General features: G+C 45.0%; 1 protein-coding gene across 1 annotated transcript; it reads left to right on the top strand.

The window, feature by feature from the left end:
• Positions 1–11,589: 11,589 nt before the first annotated feature.
• LOC121101669 lies at positions 11,590–15,559 on the top strand. The gene is made up of 4 exons (XM_040625614.1): positions 11,590–11,639; positions 12,261–12,705; positions 12,971–13,071; positions 14,857–15,559. Exons 1-4 carry the CDS (start codon positions 11,590–11,592, stop codon positions 15,134–15,136), a joined length of 876 nt encoding a protein of 291 aa, XP_040481548.1. The 3' UTR covers positions 15,137–15,559.
• Positions 15,560–17,473: the final 1,914 nt, after the last annotated feature.

The following is a 17,473-nucleotide window of genomic DNA, read 5'->3' as shown; positions in this document are numbered from 1 at the left end:
GCCGGGAGGATCCGGCCCTCTGTGATCCGGTCATCTGACGCCTCTAGCGTTTGTTCTGAAGGGGCTGAAGGGGTCGCAATCTGCGGGATGCACCTGCGGCCATCCTTCTGCGAGGATTTCAAAGGACCCTCACGGACCGGCAGGTCCTGGTCTCCGCTGGTGTCTGAGACGGGACCAGGAGGGCCCGGGAAGAGGAGGGCCTGCGGCACAGACCCCAGGGTCCTGGGCAGCCCCCACCCGAGGGAAGTCCAGCCTGCGTCCTCCTGCGTGGTTGCGGGTGATGGCTGGGCCACAGTGCGAACGTGCTTAACCTGTCAAGTGTGCATTTAAGTGGGTGAACTGTAGGGTATGTGAATTATATCTCAATAAAGCTGTTATTTTTAAAAGTCGATGAAAGAAAGGCAAACCACCCAATTAAAATGAGCAGGGGCGCCTGGGTGGCGCAGTCGTTGAGCGTCTGCCTTAGGCTCAGGGCGTGATCCCGGCGTTATGGGATCGAGCCCCACATCAGGCTCCTTCGCTGGGAGCCTGCTTCTTCCTCTCCCACTCCCCCTGCTTGTGTTCCCTCTCTCGCTGGCTGTCTCTATCTCTGTCAAATAAATAAATAAATAATCTTTTTTAAAAAAACGAGCAGATTTGAATAGATATTTCTCCAAGGAGGATGTAAAATGGCTAATGAACATGGGCAGAAATGTTGGCCATTGTTGGTCATTAGGGAAGGGCCACAGGGAGCTGCCATTTCATACTATTAGAAGGGTGATAAGCAAAAAGACAAGGTATGGACTGAATGTTTGTGTCCCCCAAAATTCATATTCTGAAACCCTAATCCCAATATGATGGTATTTGGAGATGGGGCCTTTGGGAGGGAATTCGGTCATAAGGGTAGGGCCCCATAAACAGGATTAGTGCCCATTCCGTGTGTGTATCATGCGATACACACCCACTTGTTTCCACTCACCCCTCTCTCAGCAGCGGGCCCCTATGCGTCCGCACTCTGACCCCCCGCTCTGTTCCTCCCCTCAGTCCTCTGGAGGCCTGACCCTCCATGAGCTATCCCTGACACCTCTGCGGCACCCAGCTTCTCCCTTCTGAACACACCCCACCCACACCTCCCACTCACAGCCGAGTTCCCCAAGAAGCAGCATCATGATCACGTTGCTCAGACACCCACTCCAGACCAGTGGTCCCACACTTCTGGACAGGGCTGTAGGGTCCCATGCTTCCTCTTATTCCCCAAGAGACCTCAAGTCTTGAGAACCTCTTCAGAACTCAGCAAGCACTTACTGAGCCAGCTGCACACCTGGCTGAGTCGCATGGACTGGGCATGGTGCAAGGCCCCACAGGGGAGAAAGGAAGGAACCCTCCTGAGGTTCAAACAGTAGATTCTTTTGGCAGCATAGAATGTCTTGGGTAGGCATTTTAAGAGGGCCTGGGGTCAACCTAGAGACACTGCCTTAGGCTGCTAGAAGCCATGCTAGTTTGTTCAGGTATCTCAGTGCGGGAAGTGGATGAAGTTGTTTGTGCCAAAAGTCTTTAAATCTTAGGCTGATTCTTGACATAGAGATAGCCTACCATAATAAAAGTAAAAGTAAAAACAAACAAATATGAAAACAAACCAACCAAACAAACAAAAACAGCAATATCTGGCAAATAGAGAGCATCTTGTTTCCAGAGATATTACATTATTAGATTCAAATGTCAAGTTTTCTCTCTCTCTCTTTTTTTTAAGATTTATTTCTTTATTTTAGAGAGAGAGAGTGAGTGCAGGCAAGCAGGGGGAGGGGCAGAGGGAGAGGGAGAGAATCTCAAGCAGACTCCACACTGAGTAGGGAGCCTGATGCCTGGCTTGATCTCATGACCCATGAGATTATGACCAGAGATGAAATCAAGAGTCAGAGGCTTAACCAACTGAGCTGCCCAGGTGCCGCCAAATGTCAAGTTTTCAATAAAAAGTCACGAAGAAAGAAGAAAGTATGGCCCATTCAAGAAGAAAATAAATCAACAGAAACCGTCCTGAAAAAAAAGACATGATGGCAGATCTACTAGACAAAGACTTTAAAACAATTGTCTAAAAGATGCTCAAAGAACTAAAGGATAACATGGAGAAAATGAAGAACATAATGTATGAACAAAATGAAAATATCAATAAAAAGAACACCTACAAAGAAACCAGAAAGAAAATCTGGAGCTGAAAAGTACAGTAATGAACATGAAAAATTCACTAGAGGGATACCAAGACAGATTTGAGCAAGCAGAAGAAAGAATCAGTGAACTTGAAGTTAGGACAATAGAAATTTTTGAGTCTGAAAAACAGAAAGAAAAGAGATTGAAGATAAGTGATCAGAGCCTAAAGGACCTGTGGGACACTATCAAGAAGGCCAACATACGCATTGTTGGATTCCCAGAAAAAGAAAAGAGAGAGATGGGGGACAGAGAGAATATTTGAAGAAATAATGGCTGAAAACTTCCCAAATTTGATGAAAGATATGACCATAAACATCCAATAAGCTCAATTAACTCCAAGTAAGTTGAAATCAGAGACCCACACAGAGACACATTATAATCACACTTTCAGAAGACAAAGAGAGAATCCTGAAAGGAATAAAAGAGAAGCAGCTCATCGTATGCAATTGATCCTCAATAAGATTATCAGCAAATTTCTGGTCAGAAACTTTAGAGGCCAAAAGTCAGTGGGCTGATATATTCAAAGTGCTAAAAGAAAAAAAACCACACCCGTCAGCCAAGAATCCTATATTTAGAAGAACTGTCCTTCAAAAGTGAGGGAGAATTAAAGACATGCTCAGAGAAACAAAAGCTAAGGGAATTTGGTCTCATTAGACCTGTCCTGCAAGAGATGCTAACAAAGTCCTGCAGATTGAAATGAAAGGACACTAAACAGTAACTCAAATCCATATGAAAATATAAAGTTCTCAGTAATGATAAGTACTTGGGCAATTATAAAATCTAGTATTAGTGTAACAATGGTTTGCAACTTCATTTTTTTCCTACAGGATTAAGATACTAATACATTTTAAAAAGCAGTTTTTAGTCTGGAAGATAGTATTATTGCAACTTTGATTTTTAACTCCACATTTTGTTTTCTCACATCATTATCTGAAAGGTTGTAGATGGAACTGTAAAGGAGCAGAGATTTTATATGTTATTGAAGTGAAGTTCATATAAATTCAAATTAGAATGTTATAACTTTAGGATGTTAAATGTAATCCCTATAGTAATCACAAAGAAAACAGCTATAAAATATATAGAAAAGGAAATGAGAAAGGCATTTAAACACTTCACTTTAAAAGAATCAACTAAACACAAAAGAAGATAGTAATGCAGGAAATGAGGGTCAAAAAGTATAAGATATATAGTAAACAAATAGGAAAATGACCAAAATAAGTTCCTTCTTAACAGTAATTACTTTAAATATACATGGATTAAACTCTCCAATCAAAAAACATAGATTGGAAGAAAGGATTTTAAAAACATGATCCACCCAATGTTGTCTACAAAAGACTCACCATAGATTCAAAGATATAGAAAGATTGAGAGTGAAAGGATGAAAAAAGATATTCCATGCAAATAATAACCAAAGAGAGCAAAAGTGGCTATACTAATATCAGACAAAATAGACTTTTAATCAAAAAAGTTTATGAAAAAAAGGACATTATATATTAATAATAATTTCAAGAGAGCAAGAAGATAGAAAATTATCAATATTTATGCACTTTATAACAGAGGATTAAATATATGAAACAATAATCACCAGAGTTAAAGAGAGAAATAGACAGTCCTACAATAATGACTAAAGACTTCAATACTCTACTGCCAATAATAGAACAAGGTGGAAGATAAGTAAAGAAAGAAAACTTGAACAATGCAATATCTAACTAGACCTAACAGATGTGCAGAACATTCCACCCAACAAGAACAGAACACACATTACTCTCAAGTGCACACAGGACATTTTCTAGGACAAACCATATGTTAGGCCACAAATTAAGTATTGATAGATTTTTTTAAAGATTTTATTTATTTATTAGACAGAGATAGAGACAGCCAGCGAGAGAGGGAACACAAGCAGGGGGAGTGGGAGAGGAAGAAGCAGGCTCATAGCGGAGGAGCCTGATGTGGGGCTCGATCCCATAACGCCAGGATCACACCCTGAGCCGAAGGCAGACGCTTAAGGACTGCGCCCCCCAGGCGCCCCAAGTATTGATAGATTTTTAAAGATAGATATCATACAAAGTAACTCTCCAACTATATTTGGATGAATTTAGAAATCAAAAGAAGGAAAATTGGGAAATTCACAAATTTGTTGAAATCAAATGACACACTCTTAGACAGTCAATGTATCAAAGAATAAATCACAAAGGAAATTAGAAAATACTTAGAGATGCATGAAAACAAAACCACAACACACCAAATTTGTAAGATGCAGCAAAAAAGTGCAGGGGAGAATATATAGCTATAAATATTTATATTAAAAAACAGGAAAGATCTCAAATCAACAACCTAACTTTACAACTTAACAAATCAGGAAAGAAAAACAAACTAAACCCAAGTCTAGTGGAAGGAAGGGGATAATAAAGGTTAAGCAGAGATAAATGAAATAGAGAATGGAAAAACAATAGAGAAAATCAATGAAAGCCAGAGCTGGTTCTTTGAAAAATCAACGATATTGACAAACCATTAGCTAAATGGACAAAGAAAAAAGAAAGAAGACCCAAGTTACTAAAAGCAGAAATGACAGTGAGGACATTACTACTAATTATACAAAAATAAGGGGCGCCTGGGTGGCGCAGTCGTTAAGCGTCTGCCTTCGGCTCAGGGCGTGATCCCGGCGTTATGGGATCCATCCCCACGGCAGGCTCCTCCGCTATGAGCCTGCTTCTTCCTCTCTCACTCCCCTGCTGTGTTCCCTCTCTCGCTGTCTGTCTCTGTCAAATAAATAAACAAAATCTTTAAAAATAAAAATAAAATAATATAAAAAGGATTATAAGAGAGTACTATGAACAGTTGTCTGCCAACAAAGTGGATAGCCTAGATAAAATGGACAAATTCCTAGAAACACAAAACCTACCATGTAGACTAGCTTGAAGACCATGACTTATTTTCACATATTTCCCTACAGTTTCTATGTCATGTGGTTTATCATCCTTGCTAAAAATTTGCCTGCTTAATTGTCTGTCTACTGAATATAATGTAAACCTTCATGAGGTGAAGGACTGTATTTGACTTCCTAATGATGATATTCTCTACGTAACACATGCCTGGCTTTCTAAATATTTGTTGAATGGATCAATTTGCCAATTCTGTAGACTAAAAAATAATAATTTAATTTTTTATTTCTTTGATTTTTATCCTGTTGATTTTTATTTTTTTTATCCTGTTGATTGATCATCTCTACTTCTGATTTCTGCCTGTAACTTATTTTTCTATTGGAGCATTTACCTTTTGCATAACAATTTATAGGAGCTTTTAATACATTATGGATGTTATCCCTGATGGATGGTTTTCTCTAGTAATTCCCTTATGTTTTGTGTAGCAGATTCTGAGATTGGGAGTGAGAAGGAACTATTCATTCTACACCAGAAATATCCGAAGTAAAAGCCCCAGAACTGATATCAAGAAGACGCTCAAGGGGTAATCCACAGGCATTCGAGTTTCAAGAAGTTTGGGACTATGAGAGTAGTCTAGAATACCAGGACAGTTCTGTCGGGCAGATTTGAAGAAACCCCATCTTCACAAGAGAGTTAGTTCTTAGGGAAAAAATTGTCATGTGTACAGAAGATCTCCAGGAGAAAAAAACCCAGGAGTGTGGTGCATTTGATAGAAACTTGAATCTAAACCAAAACGTTTTTAGACTTCAAGGAAATAACAGGAGAGAGAGCCTTTAAATATAATATGTGGAGCAAAACCTTCAAATATAATTCAGACCTAACTAGACATCAGAGAAGTCACAATGGGGAAAAGCCTTATGAATGTGGTCAGTGTGGGCACGCCCAAGCCTTATTCTGCACCATGGAGCTCACAATGGAAAGAAACCATTTAAATGTAATGAATGTGGGAAAACTTTTTGTCTTACTTCCCATCTCCTTCTGCATCAGAGAATTCAAATGCGAGAAAAATCTTTTGGGTGTAGTGAACATGGGAAGGCTTTCAGTGGAAGTTCAAACCTTGGTCAACATCATATAATTCACACAGGAGAGAAACCTTACAAATGTCATGAAAGTGAAAAAGCCTTCAGCCAGAGCCCACAATTAACACAACATCAGAGAATTCACACTGGTGAGAGACCCCATGAATGTAATTAGTGTGGGAAGGCCTTCAGTCAGAGCTCAAGCCTTTTCCTCCATCACAGGGTTCATGCCAGAGAGAAGCCCTGTGAATGTAATGAGTGCAGCAGAGCCCTTGGCTGTAACTCACCTTACTGAACATGTAAGGATTCACACTGGAGAAAAACCTTATATTTGTAATGAGTGGCAAAGCCTGTAGTTGGAAGCCAACACTCACTTAGCATCAAAGAAGTCACACTGGGGAGAAACCCTATCAGTGCATTGAATGTGGGAAAGTTTTCTGTCAGAGTTCACAACTTGCCCTATACCAGAGTTCACACTGGAGAAAAAAAGCCTATGGATGTGGTGATTGTGGGAAAGCCTTCAGCCAGAGGTCAACCCTCGCTCAGCATCAGAGAATTCATGCTGGAGAGAATCCTCATGAACGCAGAAAATGTAGTCCAGCCTTTGCTCACGGCTCCAGCCTTAGGCCACATGGACAGATTCACACTGGAGAGAAATGCTGTCTGTGTGGCATGGGCATGGCAGCCTTCAGCTGCGGTTCAAACCTTGTTCTACACTGGACAAGTTACTGGTGAGAAACCCTTTGGGTGTAGTAAATGTGGAAAACCTTTCAGTCCCACCTCACATCCCACTGAACACCAGAAAATTTGTGCTGGAGAAAAGCCCTGTCACGAATGTGGAAAAACCCTCAGTTTGGGTTCAACCCTTACTGAACCTTAGGTAACTCATACTGGTGAGAGACCTGATTATTGCCTGGCATGTGGGAAAACATTCAGCCAGAGCTCACAACTCAAACTGCATCAGCGAACTCATGTAGGAGAGAAACCTCCTGTAAATGGTGAATCTGAAAGATACTTTATTCACATCAAAAAGATTTTTAAAGAAAGACTTTTTTTTCAAATTTTCAGTACTTTTATTGTCTTCAATTTGATTTAATTCAAGAGACATTTATTTCAAGGCACACTGGAGAGAAAAAAGTAGAATAACCCTATTCTCTGATCTCAGTGAACTTGCTATCCAGTGGGGAAACCAGACATATATGCAATTATGATGTAAGAGATGTGGTGACTACGTGAACAAAACGTTATGGAAGCATAAAGAAGGCTGCATTTAATTTCAACTTGGGAGTGGGATAGGGTGATGGAGGGAACAGGGCAAGGAAGGGGGGCGCCTGTGAGATCTTCTCTGAGGTTTACCAAATAAGGATAAAAGATGAATTTTTCTATTCAATTAATTAACATAGAGTGTATTCTTAGTTTCAGAGGTAGAGAGGTCAGTGGCTCCTCAGTTGCGTGTAACACCCAGTGCTCATTCCATCATGTGCCCTCCTAATGCCCAGCACCCAGTTGCCCCATTCCCCCATCTCTCCAGCAATCCTCACTTTGTTTCCTATGATTAAGAGTCTCTCTTGGGGTGCCTGGGTGGCTCAGTCCATTAATCATCTGCCTTCAGCTCAGGTCATGACGCCAGAGTCCTGGGATCAAGCCCCACATCGGGGTCCCTCCTCCATGGGGAGTCTGCTTCTCCCTCTCTCTCTGCCCCCGCCCCCGCTCATGCTCTTTCTCTTAGTCTCTCAAATTAATAAATAAAATCTTTAGGAAAATAAAAAGTCTCTCATGGTTTGTCTCCCTCTCTGATTTCATCTTGTTTTATTTTTCCCTCCCTTTCCCTATGATTCTGTTTTTTTCTTAAATTCCGCATGAGTGTAATAATCTAATTGTAAAGAGAGACATTTTTAATGTAATTGTTCATTTTTTGTTGGATAGGATGACATAATGACAATCAAACAGGGTCTAAATATTACTAGCAATGCCAAATAAACAGTTCTGTTGACTATCAAGTCATTAAACTTGGACTTAAACATAGAATTTATTATGGAAAATATGGTTGTCTCTGCGTAAGTTTCCACTGTGCTGGAAGGTGACCTTGCACTCTAATCGCTACCATGCACTCAAGATGAGTGAATGGAAGCATGAAAAGTGAGCTCGCCCTGTTCTCTGTCCACCCCTACGTGGTCCATTTAATCTCATCTTTGCAGTCCTAAACCCAGGCTTGAAATTGAGATTACCTAATTTCAGTCCTACACGACTGCCTCCCCATATGTGCAGAGAACCTTGCCCACTGGGCATATTCAAGCCTTATTCACCATCAAGCTGGTCTGGCCTGTCTTCCCCACCAGTCCAGAGTCACTGCAGTGGGAGCCCCTGCCAAACTTGGAGCCCCAGTGTTCATGTTTGTAAAACAAAAATTTATTTTTTTTTTCATCCTAAATAGCTCTGTAGTTTGGCCAGGGAGGTATCTCAGGGGCCATCAAGGCAGGAGTCTGCCAAGTAACCTACTTCTGAAACTGTAATTATTGGTAAGTCATTTTTACTCAAGAATAATTACATACAATAAAATTCACTCTTTTTGGTATATAGTCCTATGAGTTCTGACAAAAACATACAGTCACATACCCACCACCACAATTGAGATCTGGAACATGCCCGTCACTACCAACTTCCTGTAAGCAGCCCCTCCTCACCCTCAGCCCCTGAAGACACTGGTTTGTTTTCTGTCCCTATACCTTCGCAATTTCATAATCATTTTGTGTGTAGACTTTTGAGTCTGGATTCTTTCACTTATCAGTGTATCAGAGATTCATCAAGGGTGCTGTGTGTATCAATAGTTTATCCTCTCCCTGTTGAGCAGCCTTCTGTGGTGTGGATAGAGCGATTTGTTTTCCCATTCACTCACTGAAGGGTATTTGGCTTGTTTCCAGTTTGGGGAAATGAATAAAGCTGCTGTAAACACTGAAGATAGGATGTTTTGTGAACCTACTTTTCAGTTCTCTTAGGTAAATAGCTAGAAGGGAGATTGTGGGTTATACAGTAAGCTCATGTTCAGCTTTTGAAGCAACTGCTAAGCTGTTTTTCCAAGTGTTTGTACCATCTTAAATTTCCACTGGCAACATATGAGAGTTTACTTGCTTTGAATCCTGACCAGAACTTGGTATTAAGTTTTATAAGTGAGGACATAGTGGTATCCATAGTTTTAATCTGCATTTCCCTACTGACTGTGATTTGAGTAATGGGCTTTTATTTAAACTTTCACTGGAAGTTTGAAAAACACTGGACTACTTAATCTCTACAGTCTGACCACTCTGACATCCCAACTTTCAATTCTGAGACTCTACCTGGAGGAATCTTTTTTCTAATCTACTCTTCGTTCTCTCCAGAAGCAACTCAAATACCACCCCTTCAAGGGTCCTCCTCAGTTAAATTCTGCTCCTACCCTTGCAGTTTTTTCTTAGAAATTTCGGGCCACTTCTGCATTTGGTTTAACATTTGTTGTGTGATTGCTTGTTCTACTCCACCTGCTCATGTTCTGTCTCTCCCGTTATATTATTAAAATTCTTAGGTACAGAACTTCTAAGTGTGGGCTTGACCAGCCCTAGTGTGTGTGGTCTGTGTGGAAGGGTCTGCATGATCCATCTGAAGGCCTGTGTGCTAGTTCCCTTCTGCCTTAGGCTTACCCTGTGAACTTGGGTAAAGCATTTCGTCTTACTGGGTCTTTCCGATCTCTAAAATGGGGATAAAAATACAGGAGAGAGTGTGTGTGTGTGCCCACGACCCATGGTTTTGCTTCCTGCAGTTTCGGTCACCCACAGTCAACCCTGGTCTGGAAGCAGATGTTCCTCCTGATGTACTGTCGGGTCGGTAGTAGGACGTCGCTTTGTCACATCATTCACCCAACTCCATCTCATCATGCAGGCATTTTATCACCTCACATCATCACAAGAGTGAGTACAGTACAAGATATTTAAAGAGAGCACATGCACAGAACTTTTATTACAAAATAGTGTTATAACTGTTCTATTTTATTATTACTGTTGTTTATCTCTGACTGTGCCTGACTTACAAGTTAAGTTGACACTCTCTGGCTTCAGGCATCATGGGAAGTCTTAGAACATATTACCCATGGACAGGGCGGACTCCTGTACTTGTTCCACTTGGTGTGTACCCTTCAGAAAAAGCACCTCTCCTACTTTCGTATCCCACAGCACAACCTTCATACCCACATCACGTCACAACTCATGTTTTATTTTACTCCTGCCTGGTTCTCCTGCATTCCACCTGGAGCTCTTTGCTGTCAGAGGTTTTGTCTTATGCACTTTTATATTTCTAGCATGTGAGATAGGAGCTTCAGATATGTTTGGGAAAAAAGAGAGGGAAGAAGGAAAAACAGTGTCGTGAAAGTACACTGTCACTTGAAGGCCATATGTGCATGGTGAGCAGTATGACGCAGTACATTTCCCCCTGTGTCTTGTTTACAAGGCACACTGGGAATGACAACCCTGTTCCTCCTAAACTACTGGAGGGTCCCACAGTGACGATCCCTTTTTTTTTTTTTTTTTTTTTTGAGACAGAGCGTGTGCAGGGGATGGTACAGAGGGAGAGGGAACATCCTAGGCAGGCTCCACACCCAGCGCAGAGCCCAAGACAGGGCTTGATCTCACGACCCTGAGATCATGACTTGAGCCAAAATCAAGAGTCGGACGCTTAAGCAACTGAGCCACCCCGGTGCCCCCATGACAATCCCCTTAAAAAGCGTACATCTCATGTGTGTACCTGGAGGAAGCATTAGTGCAATCAGGGCTCACATGTGGCTATAACTTGCTGCCCTTGCTTACTGTGGAATCAAGGAAAATTCATGGTTAAGCAACAAGGGAATGAAGGAACATCTCAGGTGCTAAAAATGAAGAGTGAAATGAAAATCAAAGTTTCAAGTTAGTAACTGAGCTATGGCAGCTCTGGGGGCCTTTGCCTATTTACAGCCTCTGTGGCGACAACAGATGACGCCTGGGTGATTCCAGGATGATAGCAGGATCCTAAGCCCCTGTCCAGAGCTGGACCCCAGAGGGCTAAACCCTCTGTATAAAAGGTAAGCTAGGTAAACTATCTCTGTTTGCTCAGAGATGCTGGGCTGGGAGTCCATGGAAGCCAAGGTGACTAGAGTTCAAAGGAAGCAGAAAGCTCCAACCGAAAACTGAGGTAAATACCTGCAAACAAGCGTTTGGAGATATTGAAAATGACAGAGTAGGCAGTTAGCTACATAGGAGCCCGAGGCAAGGGCGGTGGTAAACAGTGGTTTTTGTGATCCCCCCCGCCCCGCCGCCAGCTATCAGACCAATAACAGCAGGTGTAGAGCGCGCACTCTCCTTCCCAGCCCATGTCCTACAAAAACGCAGAGTCTTTATATTTACACTGCGGTTTTGACAGCCTCCATCCCACCCAGGGGGAAGATGGCCATGAGCCTTGGAGAACCCCGTAGGGCCAAAAACTCATCTGACGGGTGAGAGGAGTCCCTTAGATGATTAGAAACCACCTCGGTCGGAGCCCACCCTCGCTATGACCCACAATCTATTACACACCCCTAATCCAGTGAGGTTGCCCCCTCTGGGCGGGCCGTTCTCCCACCTTGAGAGCGTATTGTCCTTCATAAACTGCGTGCTGCTTGCTGCCTTCCTTCTGGCTGTCTCTACTCGAGCGCGGATCCTTTCGTAGGGAATCCGAGCACCGAGACTCGCATTCCCACAGCGCTCAATCTCCCTCTGGTAGCAAAACCCCTGGATGAGATCCTTCCAAGCCAAGAATGGAAACGGACTCTGCCTCACAGGAGAAACGCAGGAGAGGTCAAACGCAGGAAGGCCACGAAACAAAAGCCCTCTTTTCGAGCCTTCTACGGAACCTACGGTCAAGAAGACCTCATACTGCCGCCTGTAAGGGTGGATGCAGGGCGGGAATGTAAACTGGGGCGGCGGCTTTGGAAAAACTCAAGCCTAGAGAAACAAAACCCTCAAACCCAGACTAAGGCTCTGAGAGACTCCCCGGGAGGATGCATGTGGCTGCAGCCCCCGCTCCACCCTTTCCATCTTCACGCTCCGGCCCGCCGGCGTGCTCCCGCTCCCCGCAGCTGCCCTCGGGGATGCCCGCAACCGCTGCTCGAGTCCGCCACGGCGCCAGCGACGGCCAGCAGCGCGCAGCAACCCCGCCAAGGACCGGCGCCGGCCGCGGACTCCGCCCGCTCGCCGCCCGGGGTCGGCTGGTCCTCCGGCGCCGGCGGAAGTGGCTCCGGGGCGGGGTCTGCGCACGCGCGCTGGGGCCGCTCTAGGACTTCGGGAAGACGTCGGATTCTGTGGTTGCTCCGCCGCTGCGCTGGGGACAGAGAAGGCGGGGCGGGTCCCAGGTGGCACCTCCTGTCTTTCCTCTCTTCGGTCCTTGACGCAGGAATTGCGGAGAGGCCCTTCTTTGCCAGGCCGGTCGTAGATACAGCGGTGACAAAACAGCCGCGTCCCTTCCCCGCGGATCGTAAATCCCTGCACCTGTTCCAACGTCGTGGAGGCTTGGCGCTCCTGAAGGTGGGGGGCTCAGCCCGGTGGGATGGGAGTGGCTGACGTGGGGTGGCTTGTACCGGTGCTGGGACTGGGGGTGCCCCCCGGTATGTGACGAGATCGGATTGGGTGGCCAGGGCCCGGCAGGCGGTGGAAGCAGGGGACAGGAAAGGTGGGAGGACGGCGGAGGTTGCAGGGAAAGAGCCCCGAGGTTGTTGGTGAGGCAGATGGCAGAGGAAGGCTCAGGTAACAAGTCCTCAGATTTTCTGACTTGAGCGACTCGGCCCACCAGGGTCCTGAGAAGAAGAGCCGTCGGGGAGGGGCAGGCGAGGAACCCAGCTCCGAGTGTGCAATGCCTGGAGCTCACCCGCAAACACGGAGACGCGATCTGCGGTAGGCAGGAGAATCTGGGTTGTGGGCATAAATGTGGGGGGTGGGTATTGACGCCTCTGATACCACTGGAACACACAGGTCACCCAAAAAGACTGTTGAATGGGAAGAGGCCCTTGTGCCCCTGTGGCTTCTTAAGGTCTGAGCAGTTGAAGAAGGTGCCATCTTGGGGTCTGAGAACTGTTGGGGTGGTCCTCAGTGGTAAGGGCCTTAGAGCCCATGGAGCTGGTTCTGTAGAGACCCTCATGGGGGGGAGGCCATCAGGACCCTAATGTTGCTGAGGACTAGTGGGATCCGTGGAGAAGGAGAAAACAGAACTTTACTTCTGGCAGATAAAGTAGGCATCTTTTGAGGGGTTCTGCATGGCTGTGGTAGAAGATGAAACCCACAGCATGAGCTCAGAAGCTACATGTCAGAGCCTGGGTCTCATCACTGACTTAAGGAAATGCTATCTCCTCAGCACTCAGAACTCACAAAGGTTTGTTTCCCTGTGGGCCTTAACCTGGTAAAATGCACTGACGATGACGACAGTATCGGCCACCCACTGAGCACCTGCTAAGTGCCAGGTGGTGCCAGGCAGGTATTAACATCACCATTTACAGGTAAGAAGACTGAGGTTGAGGGGTTACACAAATGATCTGTGATTATATAAGTGAACCCACATCTGTCTGTCCACCCCCCAAAGCCCCAGACTTTCATAATGGATATAGTTGGTCATCTGTGCGGACAGAACAAGAGATTGCGGGTGTGTTACTAAATAGTTTGGAGTCACTCTAAACCTTCTTCAACCCTAAACTTATTGCCCAAGAGGACAAGAGAATGTAATTTTACTTTAGTAAGTGGAAGCCTGATCACTCATCAGAGAAAGTCTGAGGAAACCTATATGCAGCTTAGATTCCACACCTCAGAGGAAAGAAAAGGGACACATAAAGAGCCAGACGTGGGCAGACACCATCCAAGCTCTGTCCCAGGGCAGCTGTGGCTGGGCAGTAACAGCAGTGACCACACATGTGACTTGATCCTTATTGTGGAGATGAAGCCGCACTGTCCATGCTCAGAGCCACTGAGAGTTGAACCCTAAGACCCACTTGCCAAGTTCTGACTCCCTGCTTCCCTGGAACCTTGTGTACAAAGAAGGGTGCAATCCTAGTGGCAACACTGGTGCTGCTGACACCCGACAGGCTCCAGCAGGACCCACATTTGTGTCCTAGTTCTCTGCTCTTCTACGTCTACTTCCTGGAATATAGGAGGCGTCTCAGCACAGGAATGAACCAGTCTTCAAAGCTGAGGAGCCGACCTGGGCTGGTGAGCATGTCTCTGGATGGCCTCCCTACTGGCTTTCCATGCTCCTGACCAGACATAGACCCCACTCAGCCACAACCTGGATGAGATCTTTACTCTCAAGTCCCACGAGAAGGAAACAGAGCATGAGGTTTGGGTAATCAGGAAATTGATTTACAATCTCTGAGTAAGCCTCCATATTACGCTTGGGTGGCAGGTGAGATGAGCCACACAGAGTACCTCCCAAGACGCCTTCACACCCCACATTCCTATGCAGCCTGAATATGAACTCTGAAATCCTCTGTGGGCAATGCCTCCCTCCTTCTCAAAGACATCCCAAGGCTCCCCAGCTTCTAGGACTGAATCCACACTCTCCAGGAGAGCCTGAAAGGCCAGGCCCTGCCCCACTTCCCAGTCACATTCCCATCTTGCCAGCATCTGGGAAAACAGGATTCTTTCTTTTCTTGTGCTACTTCTGCCTTCTTATGCCATCATCCTTCTTCAAAGCCTTGTTCCAGTTCTTCCTCATCAAGCCTTCCTGACTACAGCCACTATTCCCACCGTGCTCCTGTGGTACACACAGCAGGACAGATGGTGGGGAGAAAGCAAGCCTTCCATCAGCGACCTAAGGAAGTGCCTGTTTGTGACAACATCTACTTCTCCTTTCCCTGTGAGGAGCCTGGAATTGAGGGCAAGACTCAGAAATCCCCCCACCTCCTTCCTTTTTGACAAGTGTAAGGCAACAGCTTGCTCTTTCCACCAAGGACTGGGCGCGTGGAGCCCTTGAGCACGTGTGATGTGGGCCTGTTTGCTCTCATTGGGCTCCTCAAGAGGAGGCCCCAGAAGACAGGCGCACTTGGGTCAGTCTGTGCCACTGTCTGGTGGCGAAGGAGGGCTGGGCACACGCAACAGCCAGGTGCCTCTCCAAAGGCTTTCCTCCTTTCTCCTAGGATTGGGCCTAAAGGAGGAAATCTAATCTGAAACTACTTTTTCTCAGGGCACCTGGCTGGCTCAGTTGGAAGAGCATGCGACACTTGATTTTGGGGTCGTGAGTTCAAGCCCCATGGTGGGGGTAGAGATTACTTAAATAAATAGATATATAAACAACAACAAAAAAAGAAACTATTTTTTCTCTCATTAAACTTTGTCTTAATGGGTCTCAAAATTCTGTGACAGATTTTTGGTCAAGTTGTTTCAACTAAAAAGTACTGAAAAAAAAAAAAGATCCACAAAACATTCTCCTTTCCTTCTTAAGGTTTTATGAATCATTGTAATTATGAACCAGTCTTTTACTATTCAACTTAAATGGCCAATTGTGGCAGTTCTGAGATGTTCTTCCACCTGTGGTTAAGGATGGATTTGCAGGTATTAGGGACAATATTTCTTTAGCCTACTCTGCTTTCTGAGAAGACTGGGTGACCTTGCCAGCTCCAGCAGCCTTCTTGTCCACTGCTTTGATGACACCCAAAGCAACTGTCTGTTTCATGTCAAGAATGGCAAAACAACCTGGAGCAGGATAGAGAAGTTCTCAACACACAGGGGTTTCCAGGAACCATATCAGTGATGGCAGCATCGGCAGATTTCAAGAATTTGGAGTAATCTTCCAGCTTTTTCCCAGATGGTGATCCATCTTCTTCAACTCAGCAAACCCGCAGGCAGTGATCTGTGTGACAACCCTGCAAAGTGCATCGGCAGCACTGATTTGGCCCAGATGGTTTCACGATTACTACCTGAGCCATGAAGCCTGCTGCCTCCATGGGTGGATCATGTCAGCTGTCCCCAGCCATACTGCCACGGTGAACATCTTTGGGACGCAGGTTCTTGACATGGAAGCCCACACTGTCCGCAGGAAGAGCTTCACTCAAAGCCTCATGGTGCAATTCCACAGACTTAACTTCAGTCATAACATTGACTGGAGAAAAGGTCGCCACCATGCCAGGTTTGAGAACACCAGTCTCCACTCAACTCACAGGGAGAGTACCAATACACCAATTTTTTAACATCCTGGAGGGGCAGACACAGGGCTTGCCGGTTGGACAAGGTGGTGGTAGATGCAGCCCTGAGCTTCAAGCAATGTGGTTCCACTGGCATTGCCATTTTTATAGGTGACTTTCTATCTCTTCTGGCTGTAGGGTGGCTCAGCGAAATCCATTACGTAAACAGCAACAATTAGTTGTTTCATACCCTGCGTCTAAACCAGAAGGACATGCTCATAGGTCTGCCCATTCTTGGAGATACCTGTTTCAAATTCATCACCAGCAGCAGCCACAGTCAGGAAGCACAGTCAGCCTGAGATGTGCCTGAAATCATGTTTTTGGTAAAGTCTCTGTCCTGGGCAATCAGTGATGGTCATGTAATACTTCCTGGTCTCAAGTTTCCAGAGGGAGATATCCATGGTGATACCACACTCTCATTCAGCCTTCAGTTTGTCTGAGACCCAGGCATCCTCAGCCCTTTCCCATCTCAGCAGACTCAGATTTTTGATGGTTCTTTTGTTGATCAGATCACATTTGTAAATCAGGTGGCCAAGAGCAGTGGACTTGCCTAAAGCTACATATGCAAAGACAACAATTTTGATAGGAGTCTTTTCTTTTCCCATTTTGGCTTGGATTTAAGAGTGGTTTTCATGATGCCTGTGTTCTGGGAGCAAACTCATTGCAGAAAAAGTCGGAAACATTTCAACGATCGTGTTGTACAAACAACCAACTGTTTAGTTATATCTATAGTTTGAAGTACTTTAATGACCTTATTGTATATATCGTTTAATTGAGCTTATTTTGGGAGGCTTGATTTAGAATGAAGTGTTCACTGTGGCCCGTACTTCCATTGGTTCACTCTGATGAAAACTCAGGTGCTACATGGAGGTGGGGTTGACACCCGTTCTACATGCTTCGAGGTTTAAGAAACTTGGTATAGAAATGTAGGAAACTGTCCCAGTCCTCATGTAGGTTTCATGAAGACCCTGAGTCATTGCTCATCATTATTCAGGATGAAAAAGCAGCTCCAGGGACCCAACACTAACTCTAGCAATTTTGCCCTTTTCTATGAATCCACTTGGAGACTTGTTTCTCTGCCTGCTTTTCTCTGCACATTGTATTCCGCTCTTTGGGATTAACCACATCAT

This window comes from Ursus maritimus, unplaced genomic scaffold, assembly GCF_017311325.1.
Source record: "Ursus maritimus isolate PB19 unplaced genomic scaffold, ASM1731132v1 scaffold_9, whole genome shotgun sequence".
Lineage (NCBI taxonomy): Eukaryota > Metazoa > Chordata > Mammalia > Carnivora > Ursidae > Ursus > Ursus maritimus.
Note: the sequence above shows the minus strand (reverse complement) of the source record. Positions and strands in the feature narration are given on the sequence as shown.

Coding starts and splice junctions, on each gene's coding strand:
- LOC121101669 (XM_040625614.1), top strand. CDS start 11,590: ATGGCCATGAGCCTTGGAGAACCCCGTAGGGCCAAAAACTCATCTGAC. Junction 11,640..12,260: donor GCCAAAAACTCATCTGACGG/GTGAGAGGAGTC, acceptor CGCTCCCCGCAG/CTGCCCTCGGGGATGCCCGC. Junction 13,072..14,856: donor ACACGGAGACGCGATCTGCG/GTAGGCAGGAGA, acceptor CCTTCTTCAAAG/CCTTGTTCCAGTTCTTCCTC.